Below are 12,178 nucleotides of genomic sequence, written 5' to 3'. Positions count from 1 at the left end.
CAGGAAGCCTGAGATTGGCCAGAAACCCTAAGCTCATCACTATACCAAGCTTTTCCGCAAGCGGGCGCGTTCCGAGCCCACTTCTCCCACGCCGCATCTTATCCGAGGCAAGATGCAGGGAGAGAGAGAGCGAGAGACATGTGAAAACCCCAGATTCCAAAGCATCAGGGTCTGCGGGCCCGCAGGGTCTGGGGAACTGGGGAACTGCCCATGGGGAAAATGGAGGATGGAGATAGGGTGGGTGGGGGGCGGGACGGCGAATCACCATTTGCGACCGGTGAGCATACACTTACCATCTCACTATGGACTCGGAGCTCTCATGTGCATGCCAACCAAACGACACGCAGGAATCCCGTACAGCGCCGTCCCATTGAACTGCACAGTATTTCATATTCCAGCATCAAGCCAGGTATCCCGATAGGTATGCACACTCCATCTGCCACCATATCCTCAACTACCACACTGCCCATCCCTTCCGATGCCAATATAATGGCTATGGTATCAAACAGCATCGACGTGAACATTCCCGATAAGAAAGACCCCACCATAATTACAAAGAGCCGTAAACATGACAGCAGCCTCCAAATCCCCTCTTCACCATCCCACCTCACTCCAAGGCCGCTAGGCACTTACTGGAAAGATCCGATATCAATACCGATGCCCTTGAGCGCCGGCCCGGCATCCAAATCCACCTTGATGACATTGTTCTGGATCGCCTTCTCGTAGTAGGTGAGGTGCTGGCCGCCCTCGACGATGCTCGAGTTCCCGACAATCTCAAGGGGGATGACGCCGTTCTTGAACTTGTTCTTGATGAGGGTGATGATGCCGAGTTGGTCGATCTTGCTCTGCATGGGGACGGTGTTGTTTCCGGGGGCGAGGCGCAGGTTGGGGAGGAGGGAGGTTCCGACGGCCTTGCCGTCGACTTGGAGGTTCATGGTTACGTTGCCGAGCTCGAGCGTCATGACGGAGGGGTTGGGGATGAAGACTTTGCCGACCATGTTGGAGCCGTCGGCGAGGATCTCGTTTTTGCCGGAGAGGATCTTGAGGTCGAAGATGTTGAGGCCTTCGAGCTTGTTGAGACCTGGTGGAATTGTCAGGTTGAGTAGAGGTTAATGGAAAGAGGTCGGGAGGGATTGCGTGCTTACCCTTCATTTTGACGACCTTGTTGTAGTCGACATCAATCTCTTGCAGACCAGACTGCTTGATCTTGGTCTCGCCATCCATGTGCACGGTGAACTCCTCGCTGCCCATGACGGTCATGGTGTACTCGGTGAAGCGCTCCAGGTCCTCAATCTTGAGAGCCTCATCAATGATGATCTCCGTCTCGGCCTCGGCCTTGACCTCTGGGACATCGATGTGTAGGAAGGGCTCCTTGCCTTCCAAAGAGAGAGCGGCCCGGAAGGCCCGAATCTTGGGATGGAACTGGCTCGAGCTCTTTGCGACACTGACGAGACGGAGCTTGAGGCTGTCAGGGGTAGGAGAGGTGACCTCCTGAGCAGTGACCTCCAGAGTGGATTTGTCGAGATCATGTTGAGCCTTATTGGGGATGCCGACAAAAATGCTGAAGCATGTTAGATGATTGAATCAAACGTCGTATTGATTGCTGTTGCTCACATTGGAAGCACGATCACGAGGACGATGACGGCCAATACGAGCAGGTCTGCAAGCAAGTCAGAACTGGAGCTAACAATACCAAGAAAGCAGTGTTGACTTACCGCACCACCAAAATCTCCTGCAGTGATTCTTTATCCTGCCACCAGCACCGGGCTTGGGTCCAGGAGGATACAGGGTGTTCATGATGCCGCGCTTCTTCTGGACTCCGCTGTCATTGCTAACCTCGTGCGTAACGGCCGCCTCGTCTGGCTTGTTCTCCATGATTGTATGGGTCGGCGCCTCGCGCTGGCTCTACGGTCACGGAGTGCAACGAAGAGAAAGGAGAGGAAGGGACTATTTTGAACCAGCGGTTGCGCACACAGTGGCGATCCGCGGCGGGGGATACGAAGGTGTTATGAACCTGCGGAAAGAAAATCGAGGAGCCATGAGCGGCACGACGAGGGCGGCGGACCTGCCGGGAATAGCGTAGATGGTAGAGATTGGGTGAAGTTGGGGAAGGGGAATCTGGAGTGGCGAGGGAGTCTATTTGCTGCAGGGCTAATCAGAGCAAAGTGCAGTAGCTGGATATGGAAGTACCCCGAAATGATTGCCATGACCCTGGATACTACACCGAGCTACACCGCACAGTTGCTGGCCTACCGGTCGCGTGCCGAGGCTGCCATTCGACCAAATGTCCAGGCACATGCTCCTTTGGATCTTGGGGTGCACAAAGAAAGACAGCTTGGCGGGCTGCTTTCACCACTTGCGACCAAACGGCGAATGCGGGTTACGAATGGCTGTGAGGCTCCCTGGCTACACCCGCCAGCCTGGCTGTTACACAGGACACAGAAATGGACATGGATGGGCTCGGGCCCACCGAGAGCGTTTTGGGAGGCAAGACCGAGACCGATGGGCAACTTCCAGCGAAGGAAAACAGTTGACAAGAATGAATTTCAGCAGGTCTTTGGCAAAGCCTCAACGAAAAACCTTTGGAATGGGCGACCATGGGCGCATGCGCTACTGATGGCCCGGTGCGGGAACATGTGGGGAAGCTTGGCGGTGCCTGCCAGCTGGTTTCCAAGCTTCCCAAACGGCTTCCACTCTCCAGCTCTGTGGCGCTGGAGTTGCACGCCACGCCTTCCTTTTCGAGTGTGCAGAGGAGCGATCAATAACTCGTGCATGAGGAGAAGTTTCCTTCTCTTCGGCTTCATGTGAAACGGACTGCTACCTATTCGCTCAGCTTCTGAGTTGGAAACCTTTGCTGTGGTACCGCCGTTGAAGTTGATACGAGATCCCAGAATTTAATGCTCCTGGTGCCGGAAATCGCAGCGATACATAGCAAACAATCGTGGAAGGGGACCACCATGAATGAGTATTCGACCATGGCGTTCCCCACCCTCCATGGGAGCACCTCGCCATTGGTTCTGCGGGAGGATGGGAATCCTGCTTTGGAGCAACATTGAAAGAGCGTCATCTGATCCGACTCCGAAATCTTGCTGCTTCAAAAACCCCACCGTCGAGCAGAAAGTTTGTGGTCGTGTGACGCTACCGAGGTAGCGATACCAACAGTCCGCTCCTTCATCGACGGCAAGAAAGGAAGGATGAACAAGAACTGTGGCGCAACAAGTGGAGCAAGCCACCCGACTCTGGTGGCCTTGGACGCTATGCTGTCAGCAGGTCTGTGGGGTTAGCAATGCTATGACTCTGGCATTTCGCTGCACGCGTACAGGAAACCGTCGAAGCCGCTGTAGATAGAGAGGGGACTGTTTTGGGTGGCCGCAACTTTGGCAGTTGAGAAAGTTACGCCAAGGCGCTTACCAAACTCGAGCTAGGCTCTAGGACTGCTTTCCTATATCAACCTCCTCGCAAGTCATTGTCGTTTACACTGTCTGATCCATGGCGCTCCGTACTTGGGATTGATTCAAAAATCTGGACGGCTCTCCGTACCGCATCCTTCCTCATCTGGCGAAACGAAATCGCAGTACGAAGATTCTCATTCACGTTCTTGCAGCCTGCACAGATCCAGTTCCTAGCAGCAGACGAGTTGTTATTCTTCTCGCAGATGATGTAGCTGGCGAGCGTAGCCAGCAGGAAAACGAAGATGTAGCTGGGCACAGGAGCGTCGAGACGGGTATGGATAATCTGAGGGGTGGGTTGGGTCGTCGATGGAGAGGCGGGCTGGGGGTCGGCGGATGGGGTTGCGTTCCGGCGCGATGACGACGCTTGAGACTTGAGATGAATATATCGGTGCATATCTGCTGCACTGGAGGGTGTGCGGATGTGAGAGGCGTGCCCATACACCAACAGACAAGGAAGATGAAAGGGGGATCGGAAAAGCAATGAGTGCCCGCCTGGGGCTGTAATTGTATAAGCTGAAGCGCATAAATTCCCAGAACGAATAACTTTGGACAGAATGATGGATGGCTTGCCGAGCTTCGCGATGTAGTGGTGTTGGATCATGGCTGGGAATCGAGATGGACTTGTACGCTGTACTTGTTCAAAGAATGAGGTGGAAGGAGAATCAATTTCAACAGACACAAACCCCGGAGTTGGGAAGATTTAAAGGCAATTGCAACAGGCCACCGGTGAGCCAAAAAATTCCAACATCGTTCCGATGTGGGTATTCACGCGACAGCATTAGGTCTGGTGTTGTTCCACAGGCGCCACCTTATGCAAGGAGCTCGCCAGGCAGACACCGCCGATGCCTTCACTTACGACGAGGATTTCACTGAGCGAATAAATAGTCCTACGGTGGCGCCTAGAGCAATACTGAGTACTAGAGAGGTAGACTAGAGGGCGTAGTGTAACTGCAGAGTGCGAGTGAATGAGATGCCAAGGCTCTATTCCTGATTAGGATTAAACTGCGACCGATTGGAGCTAACCTCGTACAAACATCGAGCTTCGTCTGCAACCTTGAACGACAACTGCGAGCCTACAAACTGTTCACACCCAACCAGAAAACTGCGGAACCTCATCTGTACCCTCAAGTTGGACAACTTGTAGCACTTAAATACCCGTCCACACACGCTCATCGTTCAAGTCACGATGGCACACTCAGACGAAGAAGAAGACTACATGACAATGACATTTGAGGACCCCAAACCAAAATATGAAACCTCACTCCAACGCGCTGCACGCGAGAGACGGGAGGCCGAGGATCGATCTCGCCAGAAATCCAAAGCCGAGCTGAAAGAAGAAGAGGAGCGAGCTCGCCATGCCGCACTGTCAACAGCCTTGCCAACCGACAACAAAGGCTTCAAGATGATGGCCAAGTTCGGTTTCAAGCAAGGTGATGCGTTGGGCAAGTCCGAGAATGCGAGGAAAGAGCCAATCCACATCAGCCTCAAGGAGGATCGGTCTGGTATCGGGCTGGAGTCGGAGAAGAAGCGGAAGTTTCGAGAGCGGATGGAGCAGGCGGAACGGGAGGCGAAGAGGTCGAAGACGCAAGAGTTGGACTATCGAGAGGCGCAGCGGCAGCGGTTGAAGGAGAAGAAACTTGAAGCTGACTTGAAGAAGGCGCAGAGGGCGGCGGAACGACTTCATGGAGAGAAAGAGAAGACGGAAGATCCGGACAAGATTCCGCTTAAGAATATCAACGTCCTGTGGAGGGACTTGGCCCGCGAACGCTTGGAGGAGCTCCGTGAGAAGAAAGAGAAACATCAACTCCTCAACCATCGCCTCAATAAACGGAGTCCCGTATTCAACGATGAGGATGATGAAGAAGACGCTGACGACAAACTCGCCTTGGGGCGTGAAGACGCTGTACCATTGGTGGATGACGATTTGGAAGAGGAAGATCCAGAGCTGGAGGAGTTCCGTTCTCTTCCGCTTGAAGAGCGAGTGCAGAAGCTTGTTGCATTCCTTCGCGATGAGTACCACTACTGCTATTGGTGCGGCCACAAGTACGACGACGCAAACATGGACGGTTGTCCTGGAACCACGGAGGAAGAGCACGATTGAGCGCGCGGGAAAGGACATCAATTGATTTCTATTGAAGTGCATGATGAACTGGTGCCGTCCTCATACAAGTGGTCTGTGCCTACGATCCGTGACTCTTTAAATCGAGCAGTCTTGCTTACGTCGGATATGGCTCACCGCGCACCTTCACAATGCTGACTGCCTATGCAGATTATCGGGCTGCTGATGCAGCGGGGCGTGTTTTAGGGGCTGGAAGCTCATGTGTGAGTACTACCGTGGTACCCACGTCCCAGGGTTTGTTCAATCCAGTCTCAGCCTGTAAAATACAGTCCCCATCAACGGACTCCCATAGTAATTTCCCACCTCTTCAAACCCAAACGAGCTGTACAGCTCCCTAGCCGCAGTCATAGTCTCCAGCGTATCCAAATACAGCTCTTTGTACCCATGTTTCCTCGCTTTCTCAACAATGCCCTCCAACAACTTCCGTCCCGCTCCCAGCCGCCGACTCTCGGGTAAGACGTAGAACCTTCTCACCTCTCCTTTATCAGGCGGTGCAAACGCGCGAAGACAAGCACAGCCGATAATAATGTCCGGATTTGATTCCTGGGATGCCAGGAGCAGTGCGCCGCCGTTGGATTCTGCGTATCTGCCTGGCAGGTTCGATAGCTCTTGTTCGTAGTTATGGTAGGAGCGGTCGATGCCGGGTGAGGATATGTGGGCGGAGAGAAGTGCTGTGACAATGGGAAGGTCCTTGGGGAAGTGGGCTTGTCGAATGGTGAGCGCGGGCTTCTCATGGGACATGACTTTTGACTTCCGATCGTTCTCACGGTAGGAGGAGTGCTCGATAATAGATTGGTAGTTACGTTTATCTGGAATGAGGACCTGACAGAGATGCTAAGAATATGTTCTCAAGAAGAGATTTGGTGTTGTCATATGTTGCTCGTTTTGACTGCTGGGTCTATTTATATCCCGAACTAACCGGATTCAACCGCGTATCTACATAATATCTATGTTCTTCTACATATGCACGACGACTGATTTCCGTTGTTGAATGGAGGCATCGTTATGAGACTGCTCGAGATAATGCTAGACAATATAGTTGACAAAGTTAAGATTTCTCCTATTTATGTACTTTTCTCATCCAGATCACATCGATCCTAGCAACGGGGTTATCAACCTCCCCTTCCGCGGGCATGTCAGGGTGCTTAGAGACTGATACGGTCCCTCACCCATAATCCTACAAAAGGGAAGCCCGTCTGACTATTCTTACCAGCTATCGCGCTTGCGATTGGTATCCTCATTCCCTGGAACGGTTCACAATATCCGACGCCGCTTGCCCAAACCTTTCACCGACTCTCATTTTACAGTTCCACTTTTCACCTCTCATTTAGTATCGCATGCCTTTACAAACGCCCCAGCTGGCTAGAATGCTATCTAATTTCTTCCCCTCACTTCACTGCAGTTCTTCAGGGCAGCTTACACCACCTCTTCCTCTTCACCACGCGTGTTCCGAAAGAGTAGCGCCAACCCAGCCGCAGCAACACCTGCCTCGACCATCACCATGTCGAGTGCCGGGGAAGCCTCGCGAAGCAACGCCCCAGCTCTCAACGCCGTATTGCAATTCCTCAAGGAGAAGATCGATCCGCTGGACGCCTATCACTCCACAGCCGACAGCAAGATCCGCGCTCTCCAAGAACTAGTCGAGCAGCTCTCCGACGCTTCCTCCGTCATCGACGTCCAGGCAATCGAAATCGAGGGCCATGAACTCGTCGCTGCTTACGAATCCAACCAGAAGGACTGGAAGGCTGAAATCGACAACTTCGATCCGGAGCCGGTGATTGAATTTTTGAAAAGTGCGGGGATAGTGGAGCAGAGGGCCAGACCCTGGATGGAAAGGCAATGCGGTGATATAAGGCGGGATTATACGGACTACGAAGAGGATTTCGGCGTGGAGCTGGTCAAGAAGTGGTTCAGAATGCACATCTCTATCAGGAAGAGGATGATTCAGAATCGGATCAGCGGGGATGACGAAGGCCCGACCATGAGGAGACCGCTGGCAGTGCTGTGGGAGGATACAGAGCAACTGGGAGAGAATGGCGAGCAGGGACGAGAGATTTGAACGGCATATGATGCGTCGAGCGCTGATTTGCTGTGAAGTACGCGCTCGGCGACAAGTTAGCCTATGGTAGGCAAAGAGTGAAGTTGTTTCTACATGTTCGAGAAGATCTGTTCTAACTCACTTACGTTCCCTCCGATGCTCGGATGGATTTGTCGGCTGCAGAATCAAAATATATAGCTCAGGCAGGTACTTAACGGTCCCTCTCTCGTTTTCAAGCGCTTTCTGAACTTCTCGCAGATACCGAACCTATGCCGACACACTGGCTCACTTCAGCAAGTATGAATACCGCCTCCTAATGGTGTTCCGCGCACAGTATAATTTCAAGACGGCATTACTGTAGCCATCGCATCGATTTGACGAAGGAGCGGTTCCATGCTGGAGCTCATGCTTTAGTTAGGATATCTTCATCGATAAGAAGAGGTAAAAATGTACTGGAGGGTTAGAGTTCATGGTCAAATGACTCCACGTACAGTGGTTCACACTATTTCGATGTGCAGTGGAAGTTCCAGACACGCAAGTCTTGGAGCCGAAATTGGACTAGCTTAAGTTACAAGGATTGCTTATCAAAAATCTTATCTGATCCGCCAAGCCAAGATCCTTGTCAAAAACTTTCCGAGGCGCTCACCATGACCAACGTCTCATCAACCTCGTTCCTGAAATATTCAGTGGTTTCTATGACTTTGTGGCCTTCAGATGGACGCCTTCGTAGACGCTTCCACCTCATTCTTGCCTAGCTGCGCTCCATACCTTTCGCGGCCTTGATGCGCGCCTTCCTCAAACCATTTCGTCGCCCCATTTCCGTTCCACAACAGCTGCGCACGCTTACGACTCGCCCCCGCCCTATACCGAAGCATAGCACCACTTGGAATCCCTCTGCCCAGACTCAAGAAGGGGATGGCGAGGCAGAAACTCGAGACTCTGTTGCAGGGGAGGTGCATAGCTTCGCCGCGCTCAAAGCACGTCGAGACGATGACAGAGCACGGGAAGGGTTGACAGTGGACCGTGATATAGGACGGCAATATGCCACTCGACGGCTCGAACAAGTCATATCTTTTTATGATCAGAATAATGAACCTGGGGGTAAATCGGACGAGCTACGACCTAGACTATGGAGGGCATATGCTCTAGCGAAATCGCATGCGCCGGACCTTCTGCAGACCCTACCCAGGCGGACGTGGCGTATCCTCTGGAGGTCACAAGCGATAAAGCTGCGGCTAAACCGATACAGTCGAGCACACCTCGTGGAGCTGTATAAAGACATGGTTGCCACCGGAATCAGTCCATCTACGTCTCAGAAAGCGGCTTATCTGGAAAGCATGTTTCTCAACGGAATGGAGCAGCAAGCCTTGAAAGAGTGGGAGGAATTGTTTGCGCAATCGACTTCCGAATCCGAGATGCACTTCCAACGCGGGCTGGCTGAAACGGGGGCTAGAATGCATGCTCTCGCTGGAAATCTGGATCGCGCTAAGATGATTGCAGAGAAGATCTTTGATCATCTTCCATCATGGGACCCCGAGGTTATAATGGTCGTTTTCCGGGCTCACACCAGATCGAAAGCGGCACTACACCATGAACAGGCTTGGGATCTGTATCTCAGGATGAAAACCCTTCTGGGCGAGAATTTCCAAGCCATAGCCTATAACAACTGCTTTATTGGCTTCCTAGAAGCCCGTAACCTGCAATATGCGAGGCAAGTCCTTGGCGACATGGTGAAGGCTGGCGTACTAGCCAACGGCGACTCTGAGGAGCATGTGCTTGAGGTCCGCCGCAAGCTGCACCTTCTCAACCGACTCACCACTGATATCGTCCAAGCGACCAGCGTTGCTCTGTACGCCCTGACAACACTACCAAGGGCATATCACGTGCATGTCTTCGCGGACTGGATCAAATTGGCGGCGGCGAAGAAAGCTCCCGAAGCGGCTGCGCAGATTCTTGACATGATGTTCAGGAGGGGTCATCAGCCGGATACCGTAAATTTCAACTACTTCCTAAGGTCGTTGTTCTCGACCAAGCAGAAATCCCATGAACTGAGGGCGGAAAATATTGCATGGCATATGGTAGACATGGCCTCCAGGGCAGCGTCTGGCAACGGGCGGCGGCAGCCTAGAACGTCGGTGTCTGATCCGCTTCTTCTTCGAAAAATCCCGCCTGCAAATGGGGCGACATATGCCCTGCTTATACGGCATCATGCAAACCACTCGCAGTGGGAACATACCGATTATCTTATTAGGCATATGCGGGCTAGGCAAATACCCCAAAACACCGAGACTATGAATGTTTCGATGGACAGTCTATGCCGCCAAGGCGATTACAACAAGGTTTGGGACACGTACAGCACTCTGACAAACCCGCCAAAAGAACAACCTGGTGTCTTTCCCAATGGGGCTACGTTTCGTTGTCTATGGAAGACGTTGCGTCTTGCTCTCGGAGACGTTGAGCACCGCGAGCACTCAACACTTCCAGGTCCACGCGAACTTCTGGCGGAAAATATTCGTTGGTGGAATATGGTCCGAAGTCGCTATGACGCGTCTCGATTCCGAGCTGGACTGGCCGCGGAGGATAGCGGGGCTTTGAGCAAGCTGGTTATGCACTGCTTCAGCTACAAGAAGGACCTCCCTGGATCGCTTGTCGCAATGCATGCGCTGCGAAGCCAATTCTACATCTTACCGTCGATGGAAGCCTCTTGGATTTTGCAGAACCAGATCGCCTGGGTCGAGGCTAGCAGGGAGGCCAAGACTGCTCGGGCGCGGTACAGGATGAGTGGCCTGCACCAACGAAACCTCAAGCAGGTGGGAAGGGTCCAAAATATTCTATTTCATGATCGGCTGGCCCGGATGAACATGTCCGAGGAAGAGTTTGCGTCGCTAAACGACGAACGCAAGGCGGATATCACGTTGGACAGCCTGTCGGAGTTTATTCGCGCAGTCCTCAAAAGACAACACGCTCCTGAAGATGTCGAAGCGATGATCGACAAGGCAAAGAACGATATCGGTATGCCTAATCTTCCAACAGGCGATATGGACGCGTTTATTGTTGCATGAACGACGTTGCTGGTATGCAATACGCACGTTACTTTATTTCGATGGGTTTGGCTCTGATAGACCATAGTCCGGGTTTGGTTGGAGCATTTGTATTGGGCGTCTGTGTTCCATTGGGAATGAAGGTTGGCACAAGAAACTTTGACGTTGATGTATAGAAATGATACCCTACTCCGGCAGCCTGTACTAGATGTAATTTTGAATCCAATTCTTATATGCTAACTCCATATAACCGTGGTATTGCGTTTGTCAAATCATGTCATTGCCATCCCCCCTGTCCAGTCCTTATAGCCCCAACGGGTTGTTAGCAGTTCCCTTCCTCGGAGGCCCGCCAGGCGCCGATTTCGCCTTTGCCCTGGCGCCGGCTGGTGTACTCGCCAAACCCAACGGATTCTTGTCCGTACCGACTCGGGGGCCCGCCGCGCCGGTCATGTCCTTGATCTGGTTGCCGTATTCGCGGACTGCATTCCCCCAGCTGCGGGAGGTATTCGTAACGCTGTAGATATAGACGTAAGTTGACCATTTCCCCATACAGTTCGAAAATGCGGTAATCGCATACCTTGCGCCCGCTCCCCGGCCCGCTCCAGCTATTCCGTTGCCGGCTGCGTTTACAATGCCTCCCGTGAAGTTCCCGATGCCGGCGGCGGCGGCGTTTGTAGTGCGTGTGAGCCAACTTTGTTGTTGTGGTGCCATATTTGGGAATGCAAAGTGATGAAGATTTATGTTCTCTGTTGCAAGCTCGGGATTCTCGAATGGGTGATTTATTTAAGCGTAGAAACACGCTCAGAGACTACTGTGTATGCTTGAGCAGCAATGATGTCAGGCTTGATGCTCAATACATTCACGCTAAGCCCAATGAAATAACGTTGCATTAGCGTCGCCGATAAAAGCTTGGCGTGCCGTGACATTCAACGTCCCAGACTGGTGGTGCGCGGTGAAGGATGACACTTCTCGGCGAGTTCTGCCTCCTCCCCGCGTACGCATGGGCTCGATAGCCTCAAGTCGTTTGCCGATAAAGCCTTCTTTCTTCCTGCGGTTCCTGAAGATCAGTCACAAGATGCATTGCTAGCGGCCTTGCAGATATTCCGTGTGGGGAACGGCTAGCAGCATTGGTCGCAGCGCTGCGTTTCGAGAGCTGCCATTCACTGCCTTTCACCGGCGAGTTCACCGCCGACGGCAATGAGGCGCCGTTCACTCAGCGTCTTTTGAGTGTGAAGCTCGCTTTAGCCAGGGGTAAGGCCGTTTGACGTTCCTTTTCCTTTATGTGCACGATGCGATGACCCAAACCTCCCCTCCCCCCAGCGCCTCCGGCAGCTCTACAACACTTGTAGACAGCCAGCACGCTGCAGTTTGCGCCCAAATGGCTCCCAAGGAGCGTGACGGCGATAATGATCGCAGCAGTGCTGCCGGAGGCGCCGCAAATGAGCGCCCAAAGCGCTCACGAGGTCTTACTTTGGAGAACGTGCTAACGATTGTCCGAGGTGGCAGGCCGCGCGCAATCTCCAAGGCC

The 12,178-nt window shown here is 52.8% G+C and overlaps 7 protein-coding genes across 7 annotated transcripts; 3 read left to right on the top strand and 4 right to left on the bottom strand.

The window, feature by feature from the left end:
* Positions 1-448: 448 nt before the first annotated feature.
* Positions 449-2,035, bottom strand: EI97DRAFT_24292 (uncharacterized protein). Its single transcript, XM_033794074.1, has 4 exons — positions 1,716-2,035; positions 1,615-1,660; positions 1,146-1,561; positions 449-1,081 (listed from the first exon to the last, which is right to left on the bottom strand). Exons 1-4 carry the CDS (start codon positions 1,873-1,875, stop codon positions 630-632), a joined length of 1,074 nt encoding a protein of 357 aa, XP_033658788.1. The 5' UTR covers positions 1,876-2,035; the 3' UTR covers positions 449-629.
* Positions 2,036-3,424: 1,389 nt separating this feature from the next.
* EI97DRAFT_429297 (uncharacterized protein) lies at positions 3,425-4,214 on the bottom strand. The gene has a single exon (XM_033797411.1). It carries the CDS (start codon positions 3,844-3,846, stop codon positions 3,448-3,450), a length of 399 nt encoding a protein of 132 aa, XP_033658787.1. The 5' UTR covers positions 3,847-4,214; the 3' UTR covers positions 3,425-3,447.
* A 295-nt stretch (positions 4,215-4,509) lies between these two features.
* On the top strand, positions 4,510-5,805 carry EI97DRAFT_429296 (G-patch-domain-containing protein). Its single transcript, XM_033797410.1, has 2 exons — positions 4,510-5,624; positions 5,722-5,805. Exon 1 carries the CDS (start codon positions 4,639-4,641, stop codon positions 5,551-5,553), a length of 915 nt encoding a protein of 304 aa, XP_033658786.1. The 5' UTR covers positions 4,510-4,638; the 3' UTR covers positions 5,554-5,624; positions 5,722-5,805.
* EI97DRAFT_463611 (acetyltransferase) lies at positions 5,562-6,435 on the bottom strand. Its single transcript, XM_033801367.1, has one exon. The coding sequence runs from the start codon at positions 6,310-6,312 to the stop codon at positions 5,812-5,814; it is 501 nt and encodes a 166-aa protein (XP_033658785.1). The 5' UTR covers positions 6,313-6,435; the 3' UTR covers positions 5,562-5,811.
* A 212-nt stretch (positions 6,436-6,647) lies between these two features.
* On the top strand, positions 6,648-8,127 carry EI97DRAFT_429293 (uncharacterized protein). Its single transcript, XM_033797409.1, has one exon. The coding sequence runs from the start codon at positions 7,073-7,075 to the stop codon at positions 7,628-7,630; it is 558 nt and encodes a 185-aa protein (XP_033658784.1). The 5' UTR covers positions 6,648-7,072; the 3' UTR covers positions 7,631-8,127.
* A 762-nt stretch (positions 8,128-8,889) lies between these two features.
* EI97DRAFT_367437 (uncharacterized protein) lies at positions 8,890-10,671 on the top strand (the record flags this gene model as incomplete). The annotated part of the gene is made up of 1 exon (XM_033795091.1): positions 8,890-10,671. The coding sequence occupies one exon, from the start codon at positions 8,890-8,892 to the stop codon at positions 10,669-10,671; it is 1,782 nt and encodes a 593-aa protein (XP_033658783.1).
* A 121-nt stretch (positions 10,672-10,792) lies between these two features.
* On the bottom strand, positions 10,793-11,406 carry EI97DRAFT_429292 (uncharacterized protein). The gene is made up of 2 exons (XM_033797408.1): positions 11,228-11,406; positions 10,793-11,164 (listed from the first exon to the last, which is right to left on the bottom strand). The coding sequence occupies exons 1-2, from the start codon at positions 11,359-11,361 to the stop codon at positions 10,954-10,956; spliced, it is 345 nt and encodes a 114-aa protein (XP_033658782.1). The 5' UTR covers positions 11,362-11,406; the 3' UTR covers positions 10,793-10,953.
* Between the last annotated feature and the right edge of the window lie 772 nt (positions 11,407-12,178).

The sequence above is a fragment of the Westerdykella ornata genome (genome assembly GCF_010094085.1).
Source record: "Westerdykella ornata strain CBS 379.55 unplaced genomic scaffold EI97scaffold_1, whole genome shotgun sequence".
NCBI lineage: Eukaryota > Fungi > Ascomycota > Dothideomycetes > Pleosporales > Sporormiaceae > Westerdykella > Westerdykella ornata.
The sequence above is the reverse complement of the archived record's forward strand: the minus strand, read 5'-3'. Positions and strand labels throughout refer to the sequence as shown.

Excerpts from the sequence above, each read along its gene's own strand:
- EI97DRAFT_429293 (XM_033797409.1), top strand. The coding sequence starts at position 7,073 with ATGTCGAGTGCCGGGGAAGCCTCGCGAAGCAACGCCCCAGCTCTCAAC.
- EI97DRAFT_24292 (XM_033794074.1), bottom strand. The coding sequence starts at position 1,875 with ATGGAGAACAAGCCAGACGAGGCGGCCGTTACGCACGAGGTTAGCAAT. Across the intron at positions 1,661-1,715 it reads CAGGAGATTTTGGTGGTGCG|ACCTGCTCGTATTGGCCGTC; the intron begins GTAAGTCAACAC and ends ACTTGCTTGCAG. Across the intron at positions 1,082-1,145 it reads CAAGGTCGTCAAAATGAAGG|GTCTCAACAAGCTCGAAGGC; the intron begins GTAAGCACGCAA and ends CAATTCCACCAG.
- EI97DRAFT_429297 (XM_033797411.1), bottom strand. The coding sequence starts at position 3,846 with ATGCACCGATATATTCATCTCAAGTCTCAAGCGTCGTCATCGCGCCGG.
- EI97DRAFT_429292 (XM_033797408.1), bottom strand. The coding sequence starts at position 11,361 with ATGGCACCACAACAACAAAGTTGGCTCACACGCACTACAAACGCCGCC. Across the intron at positions 11,165-11,227 it reads GGCCGGGGAGCGGGCGCAAG|CGTTACGAATACCTCCCGCA; the intron begins GTATGCGATTAC and ends CTATATCTACAG.
- EI97DRAFT_429296 (XM_033797410.1), top strand. The coding sequence starts at position 4,639 with ATGGCACACTCAGACGAAGAAGAAGACTACATGACAATGACATTTGAG.
- EI97DRAFT_463611 (XM_033801367.1), bottom strand. The coding sequence starts at position 6,312 with ATGTCCCATGAGAAGCCCGCGCTCACCATTCGACAAGCCCACTTCCCC.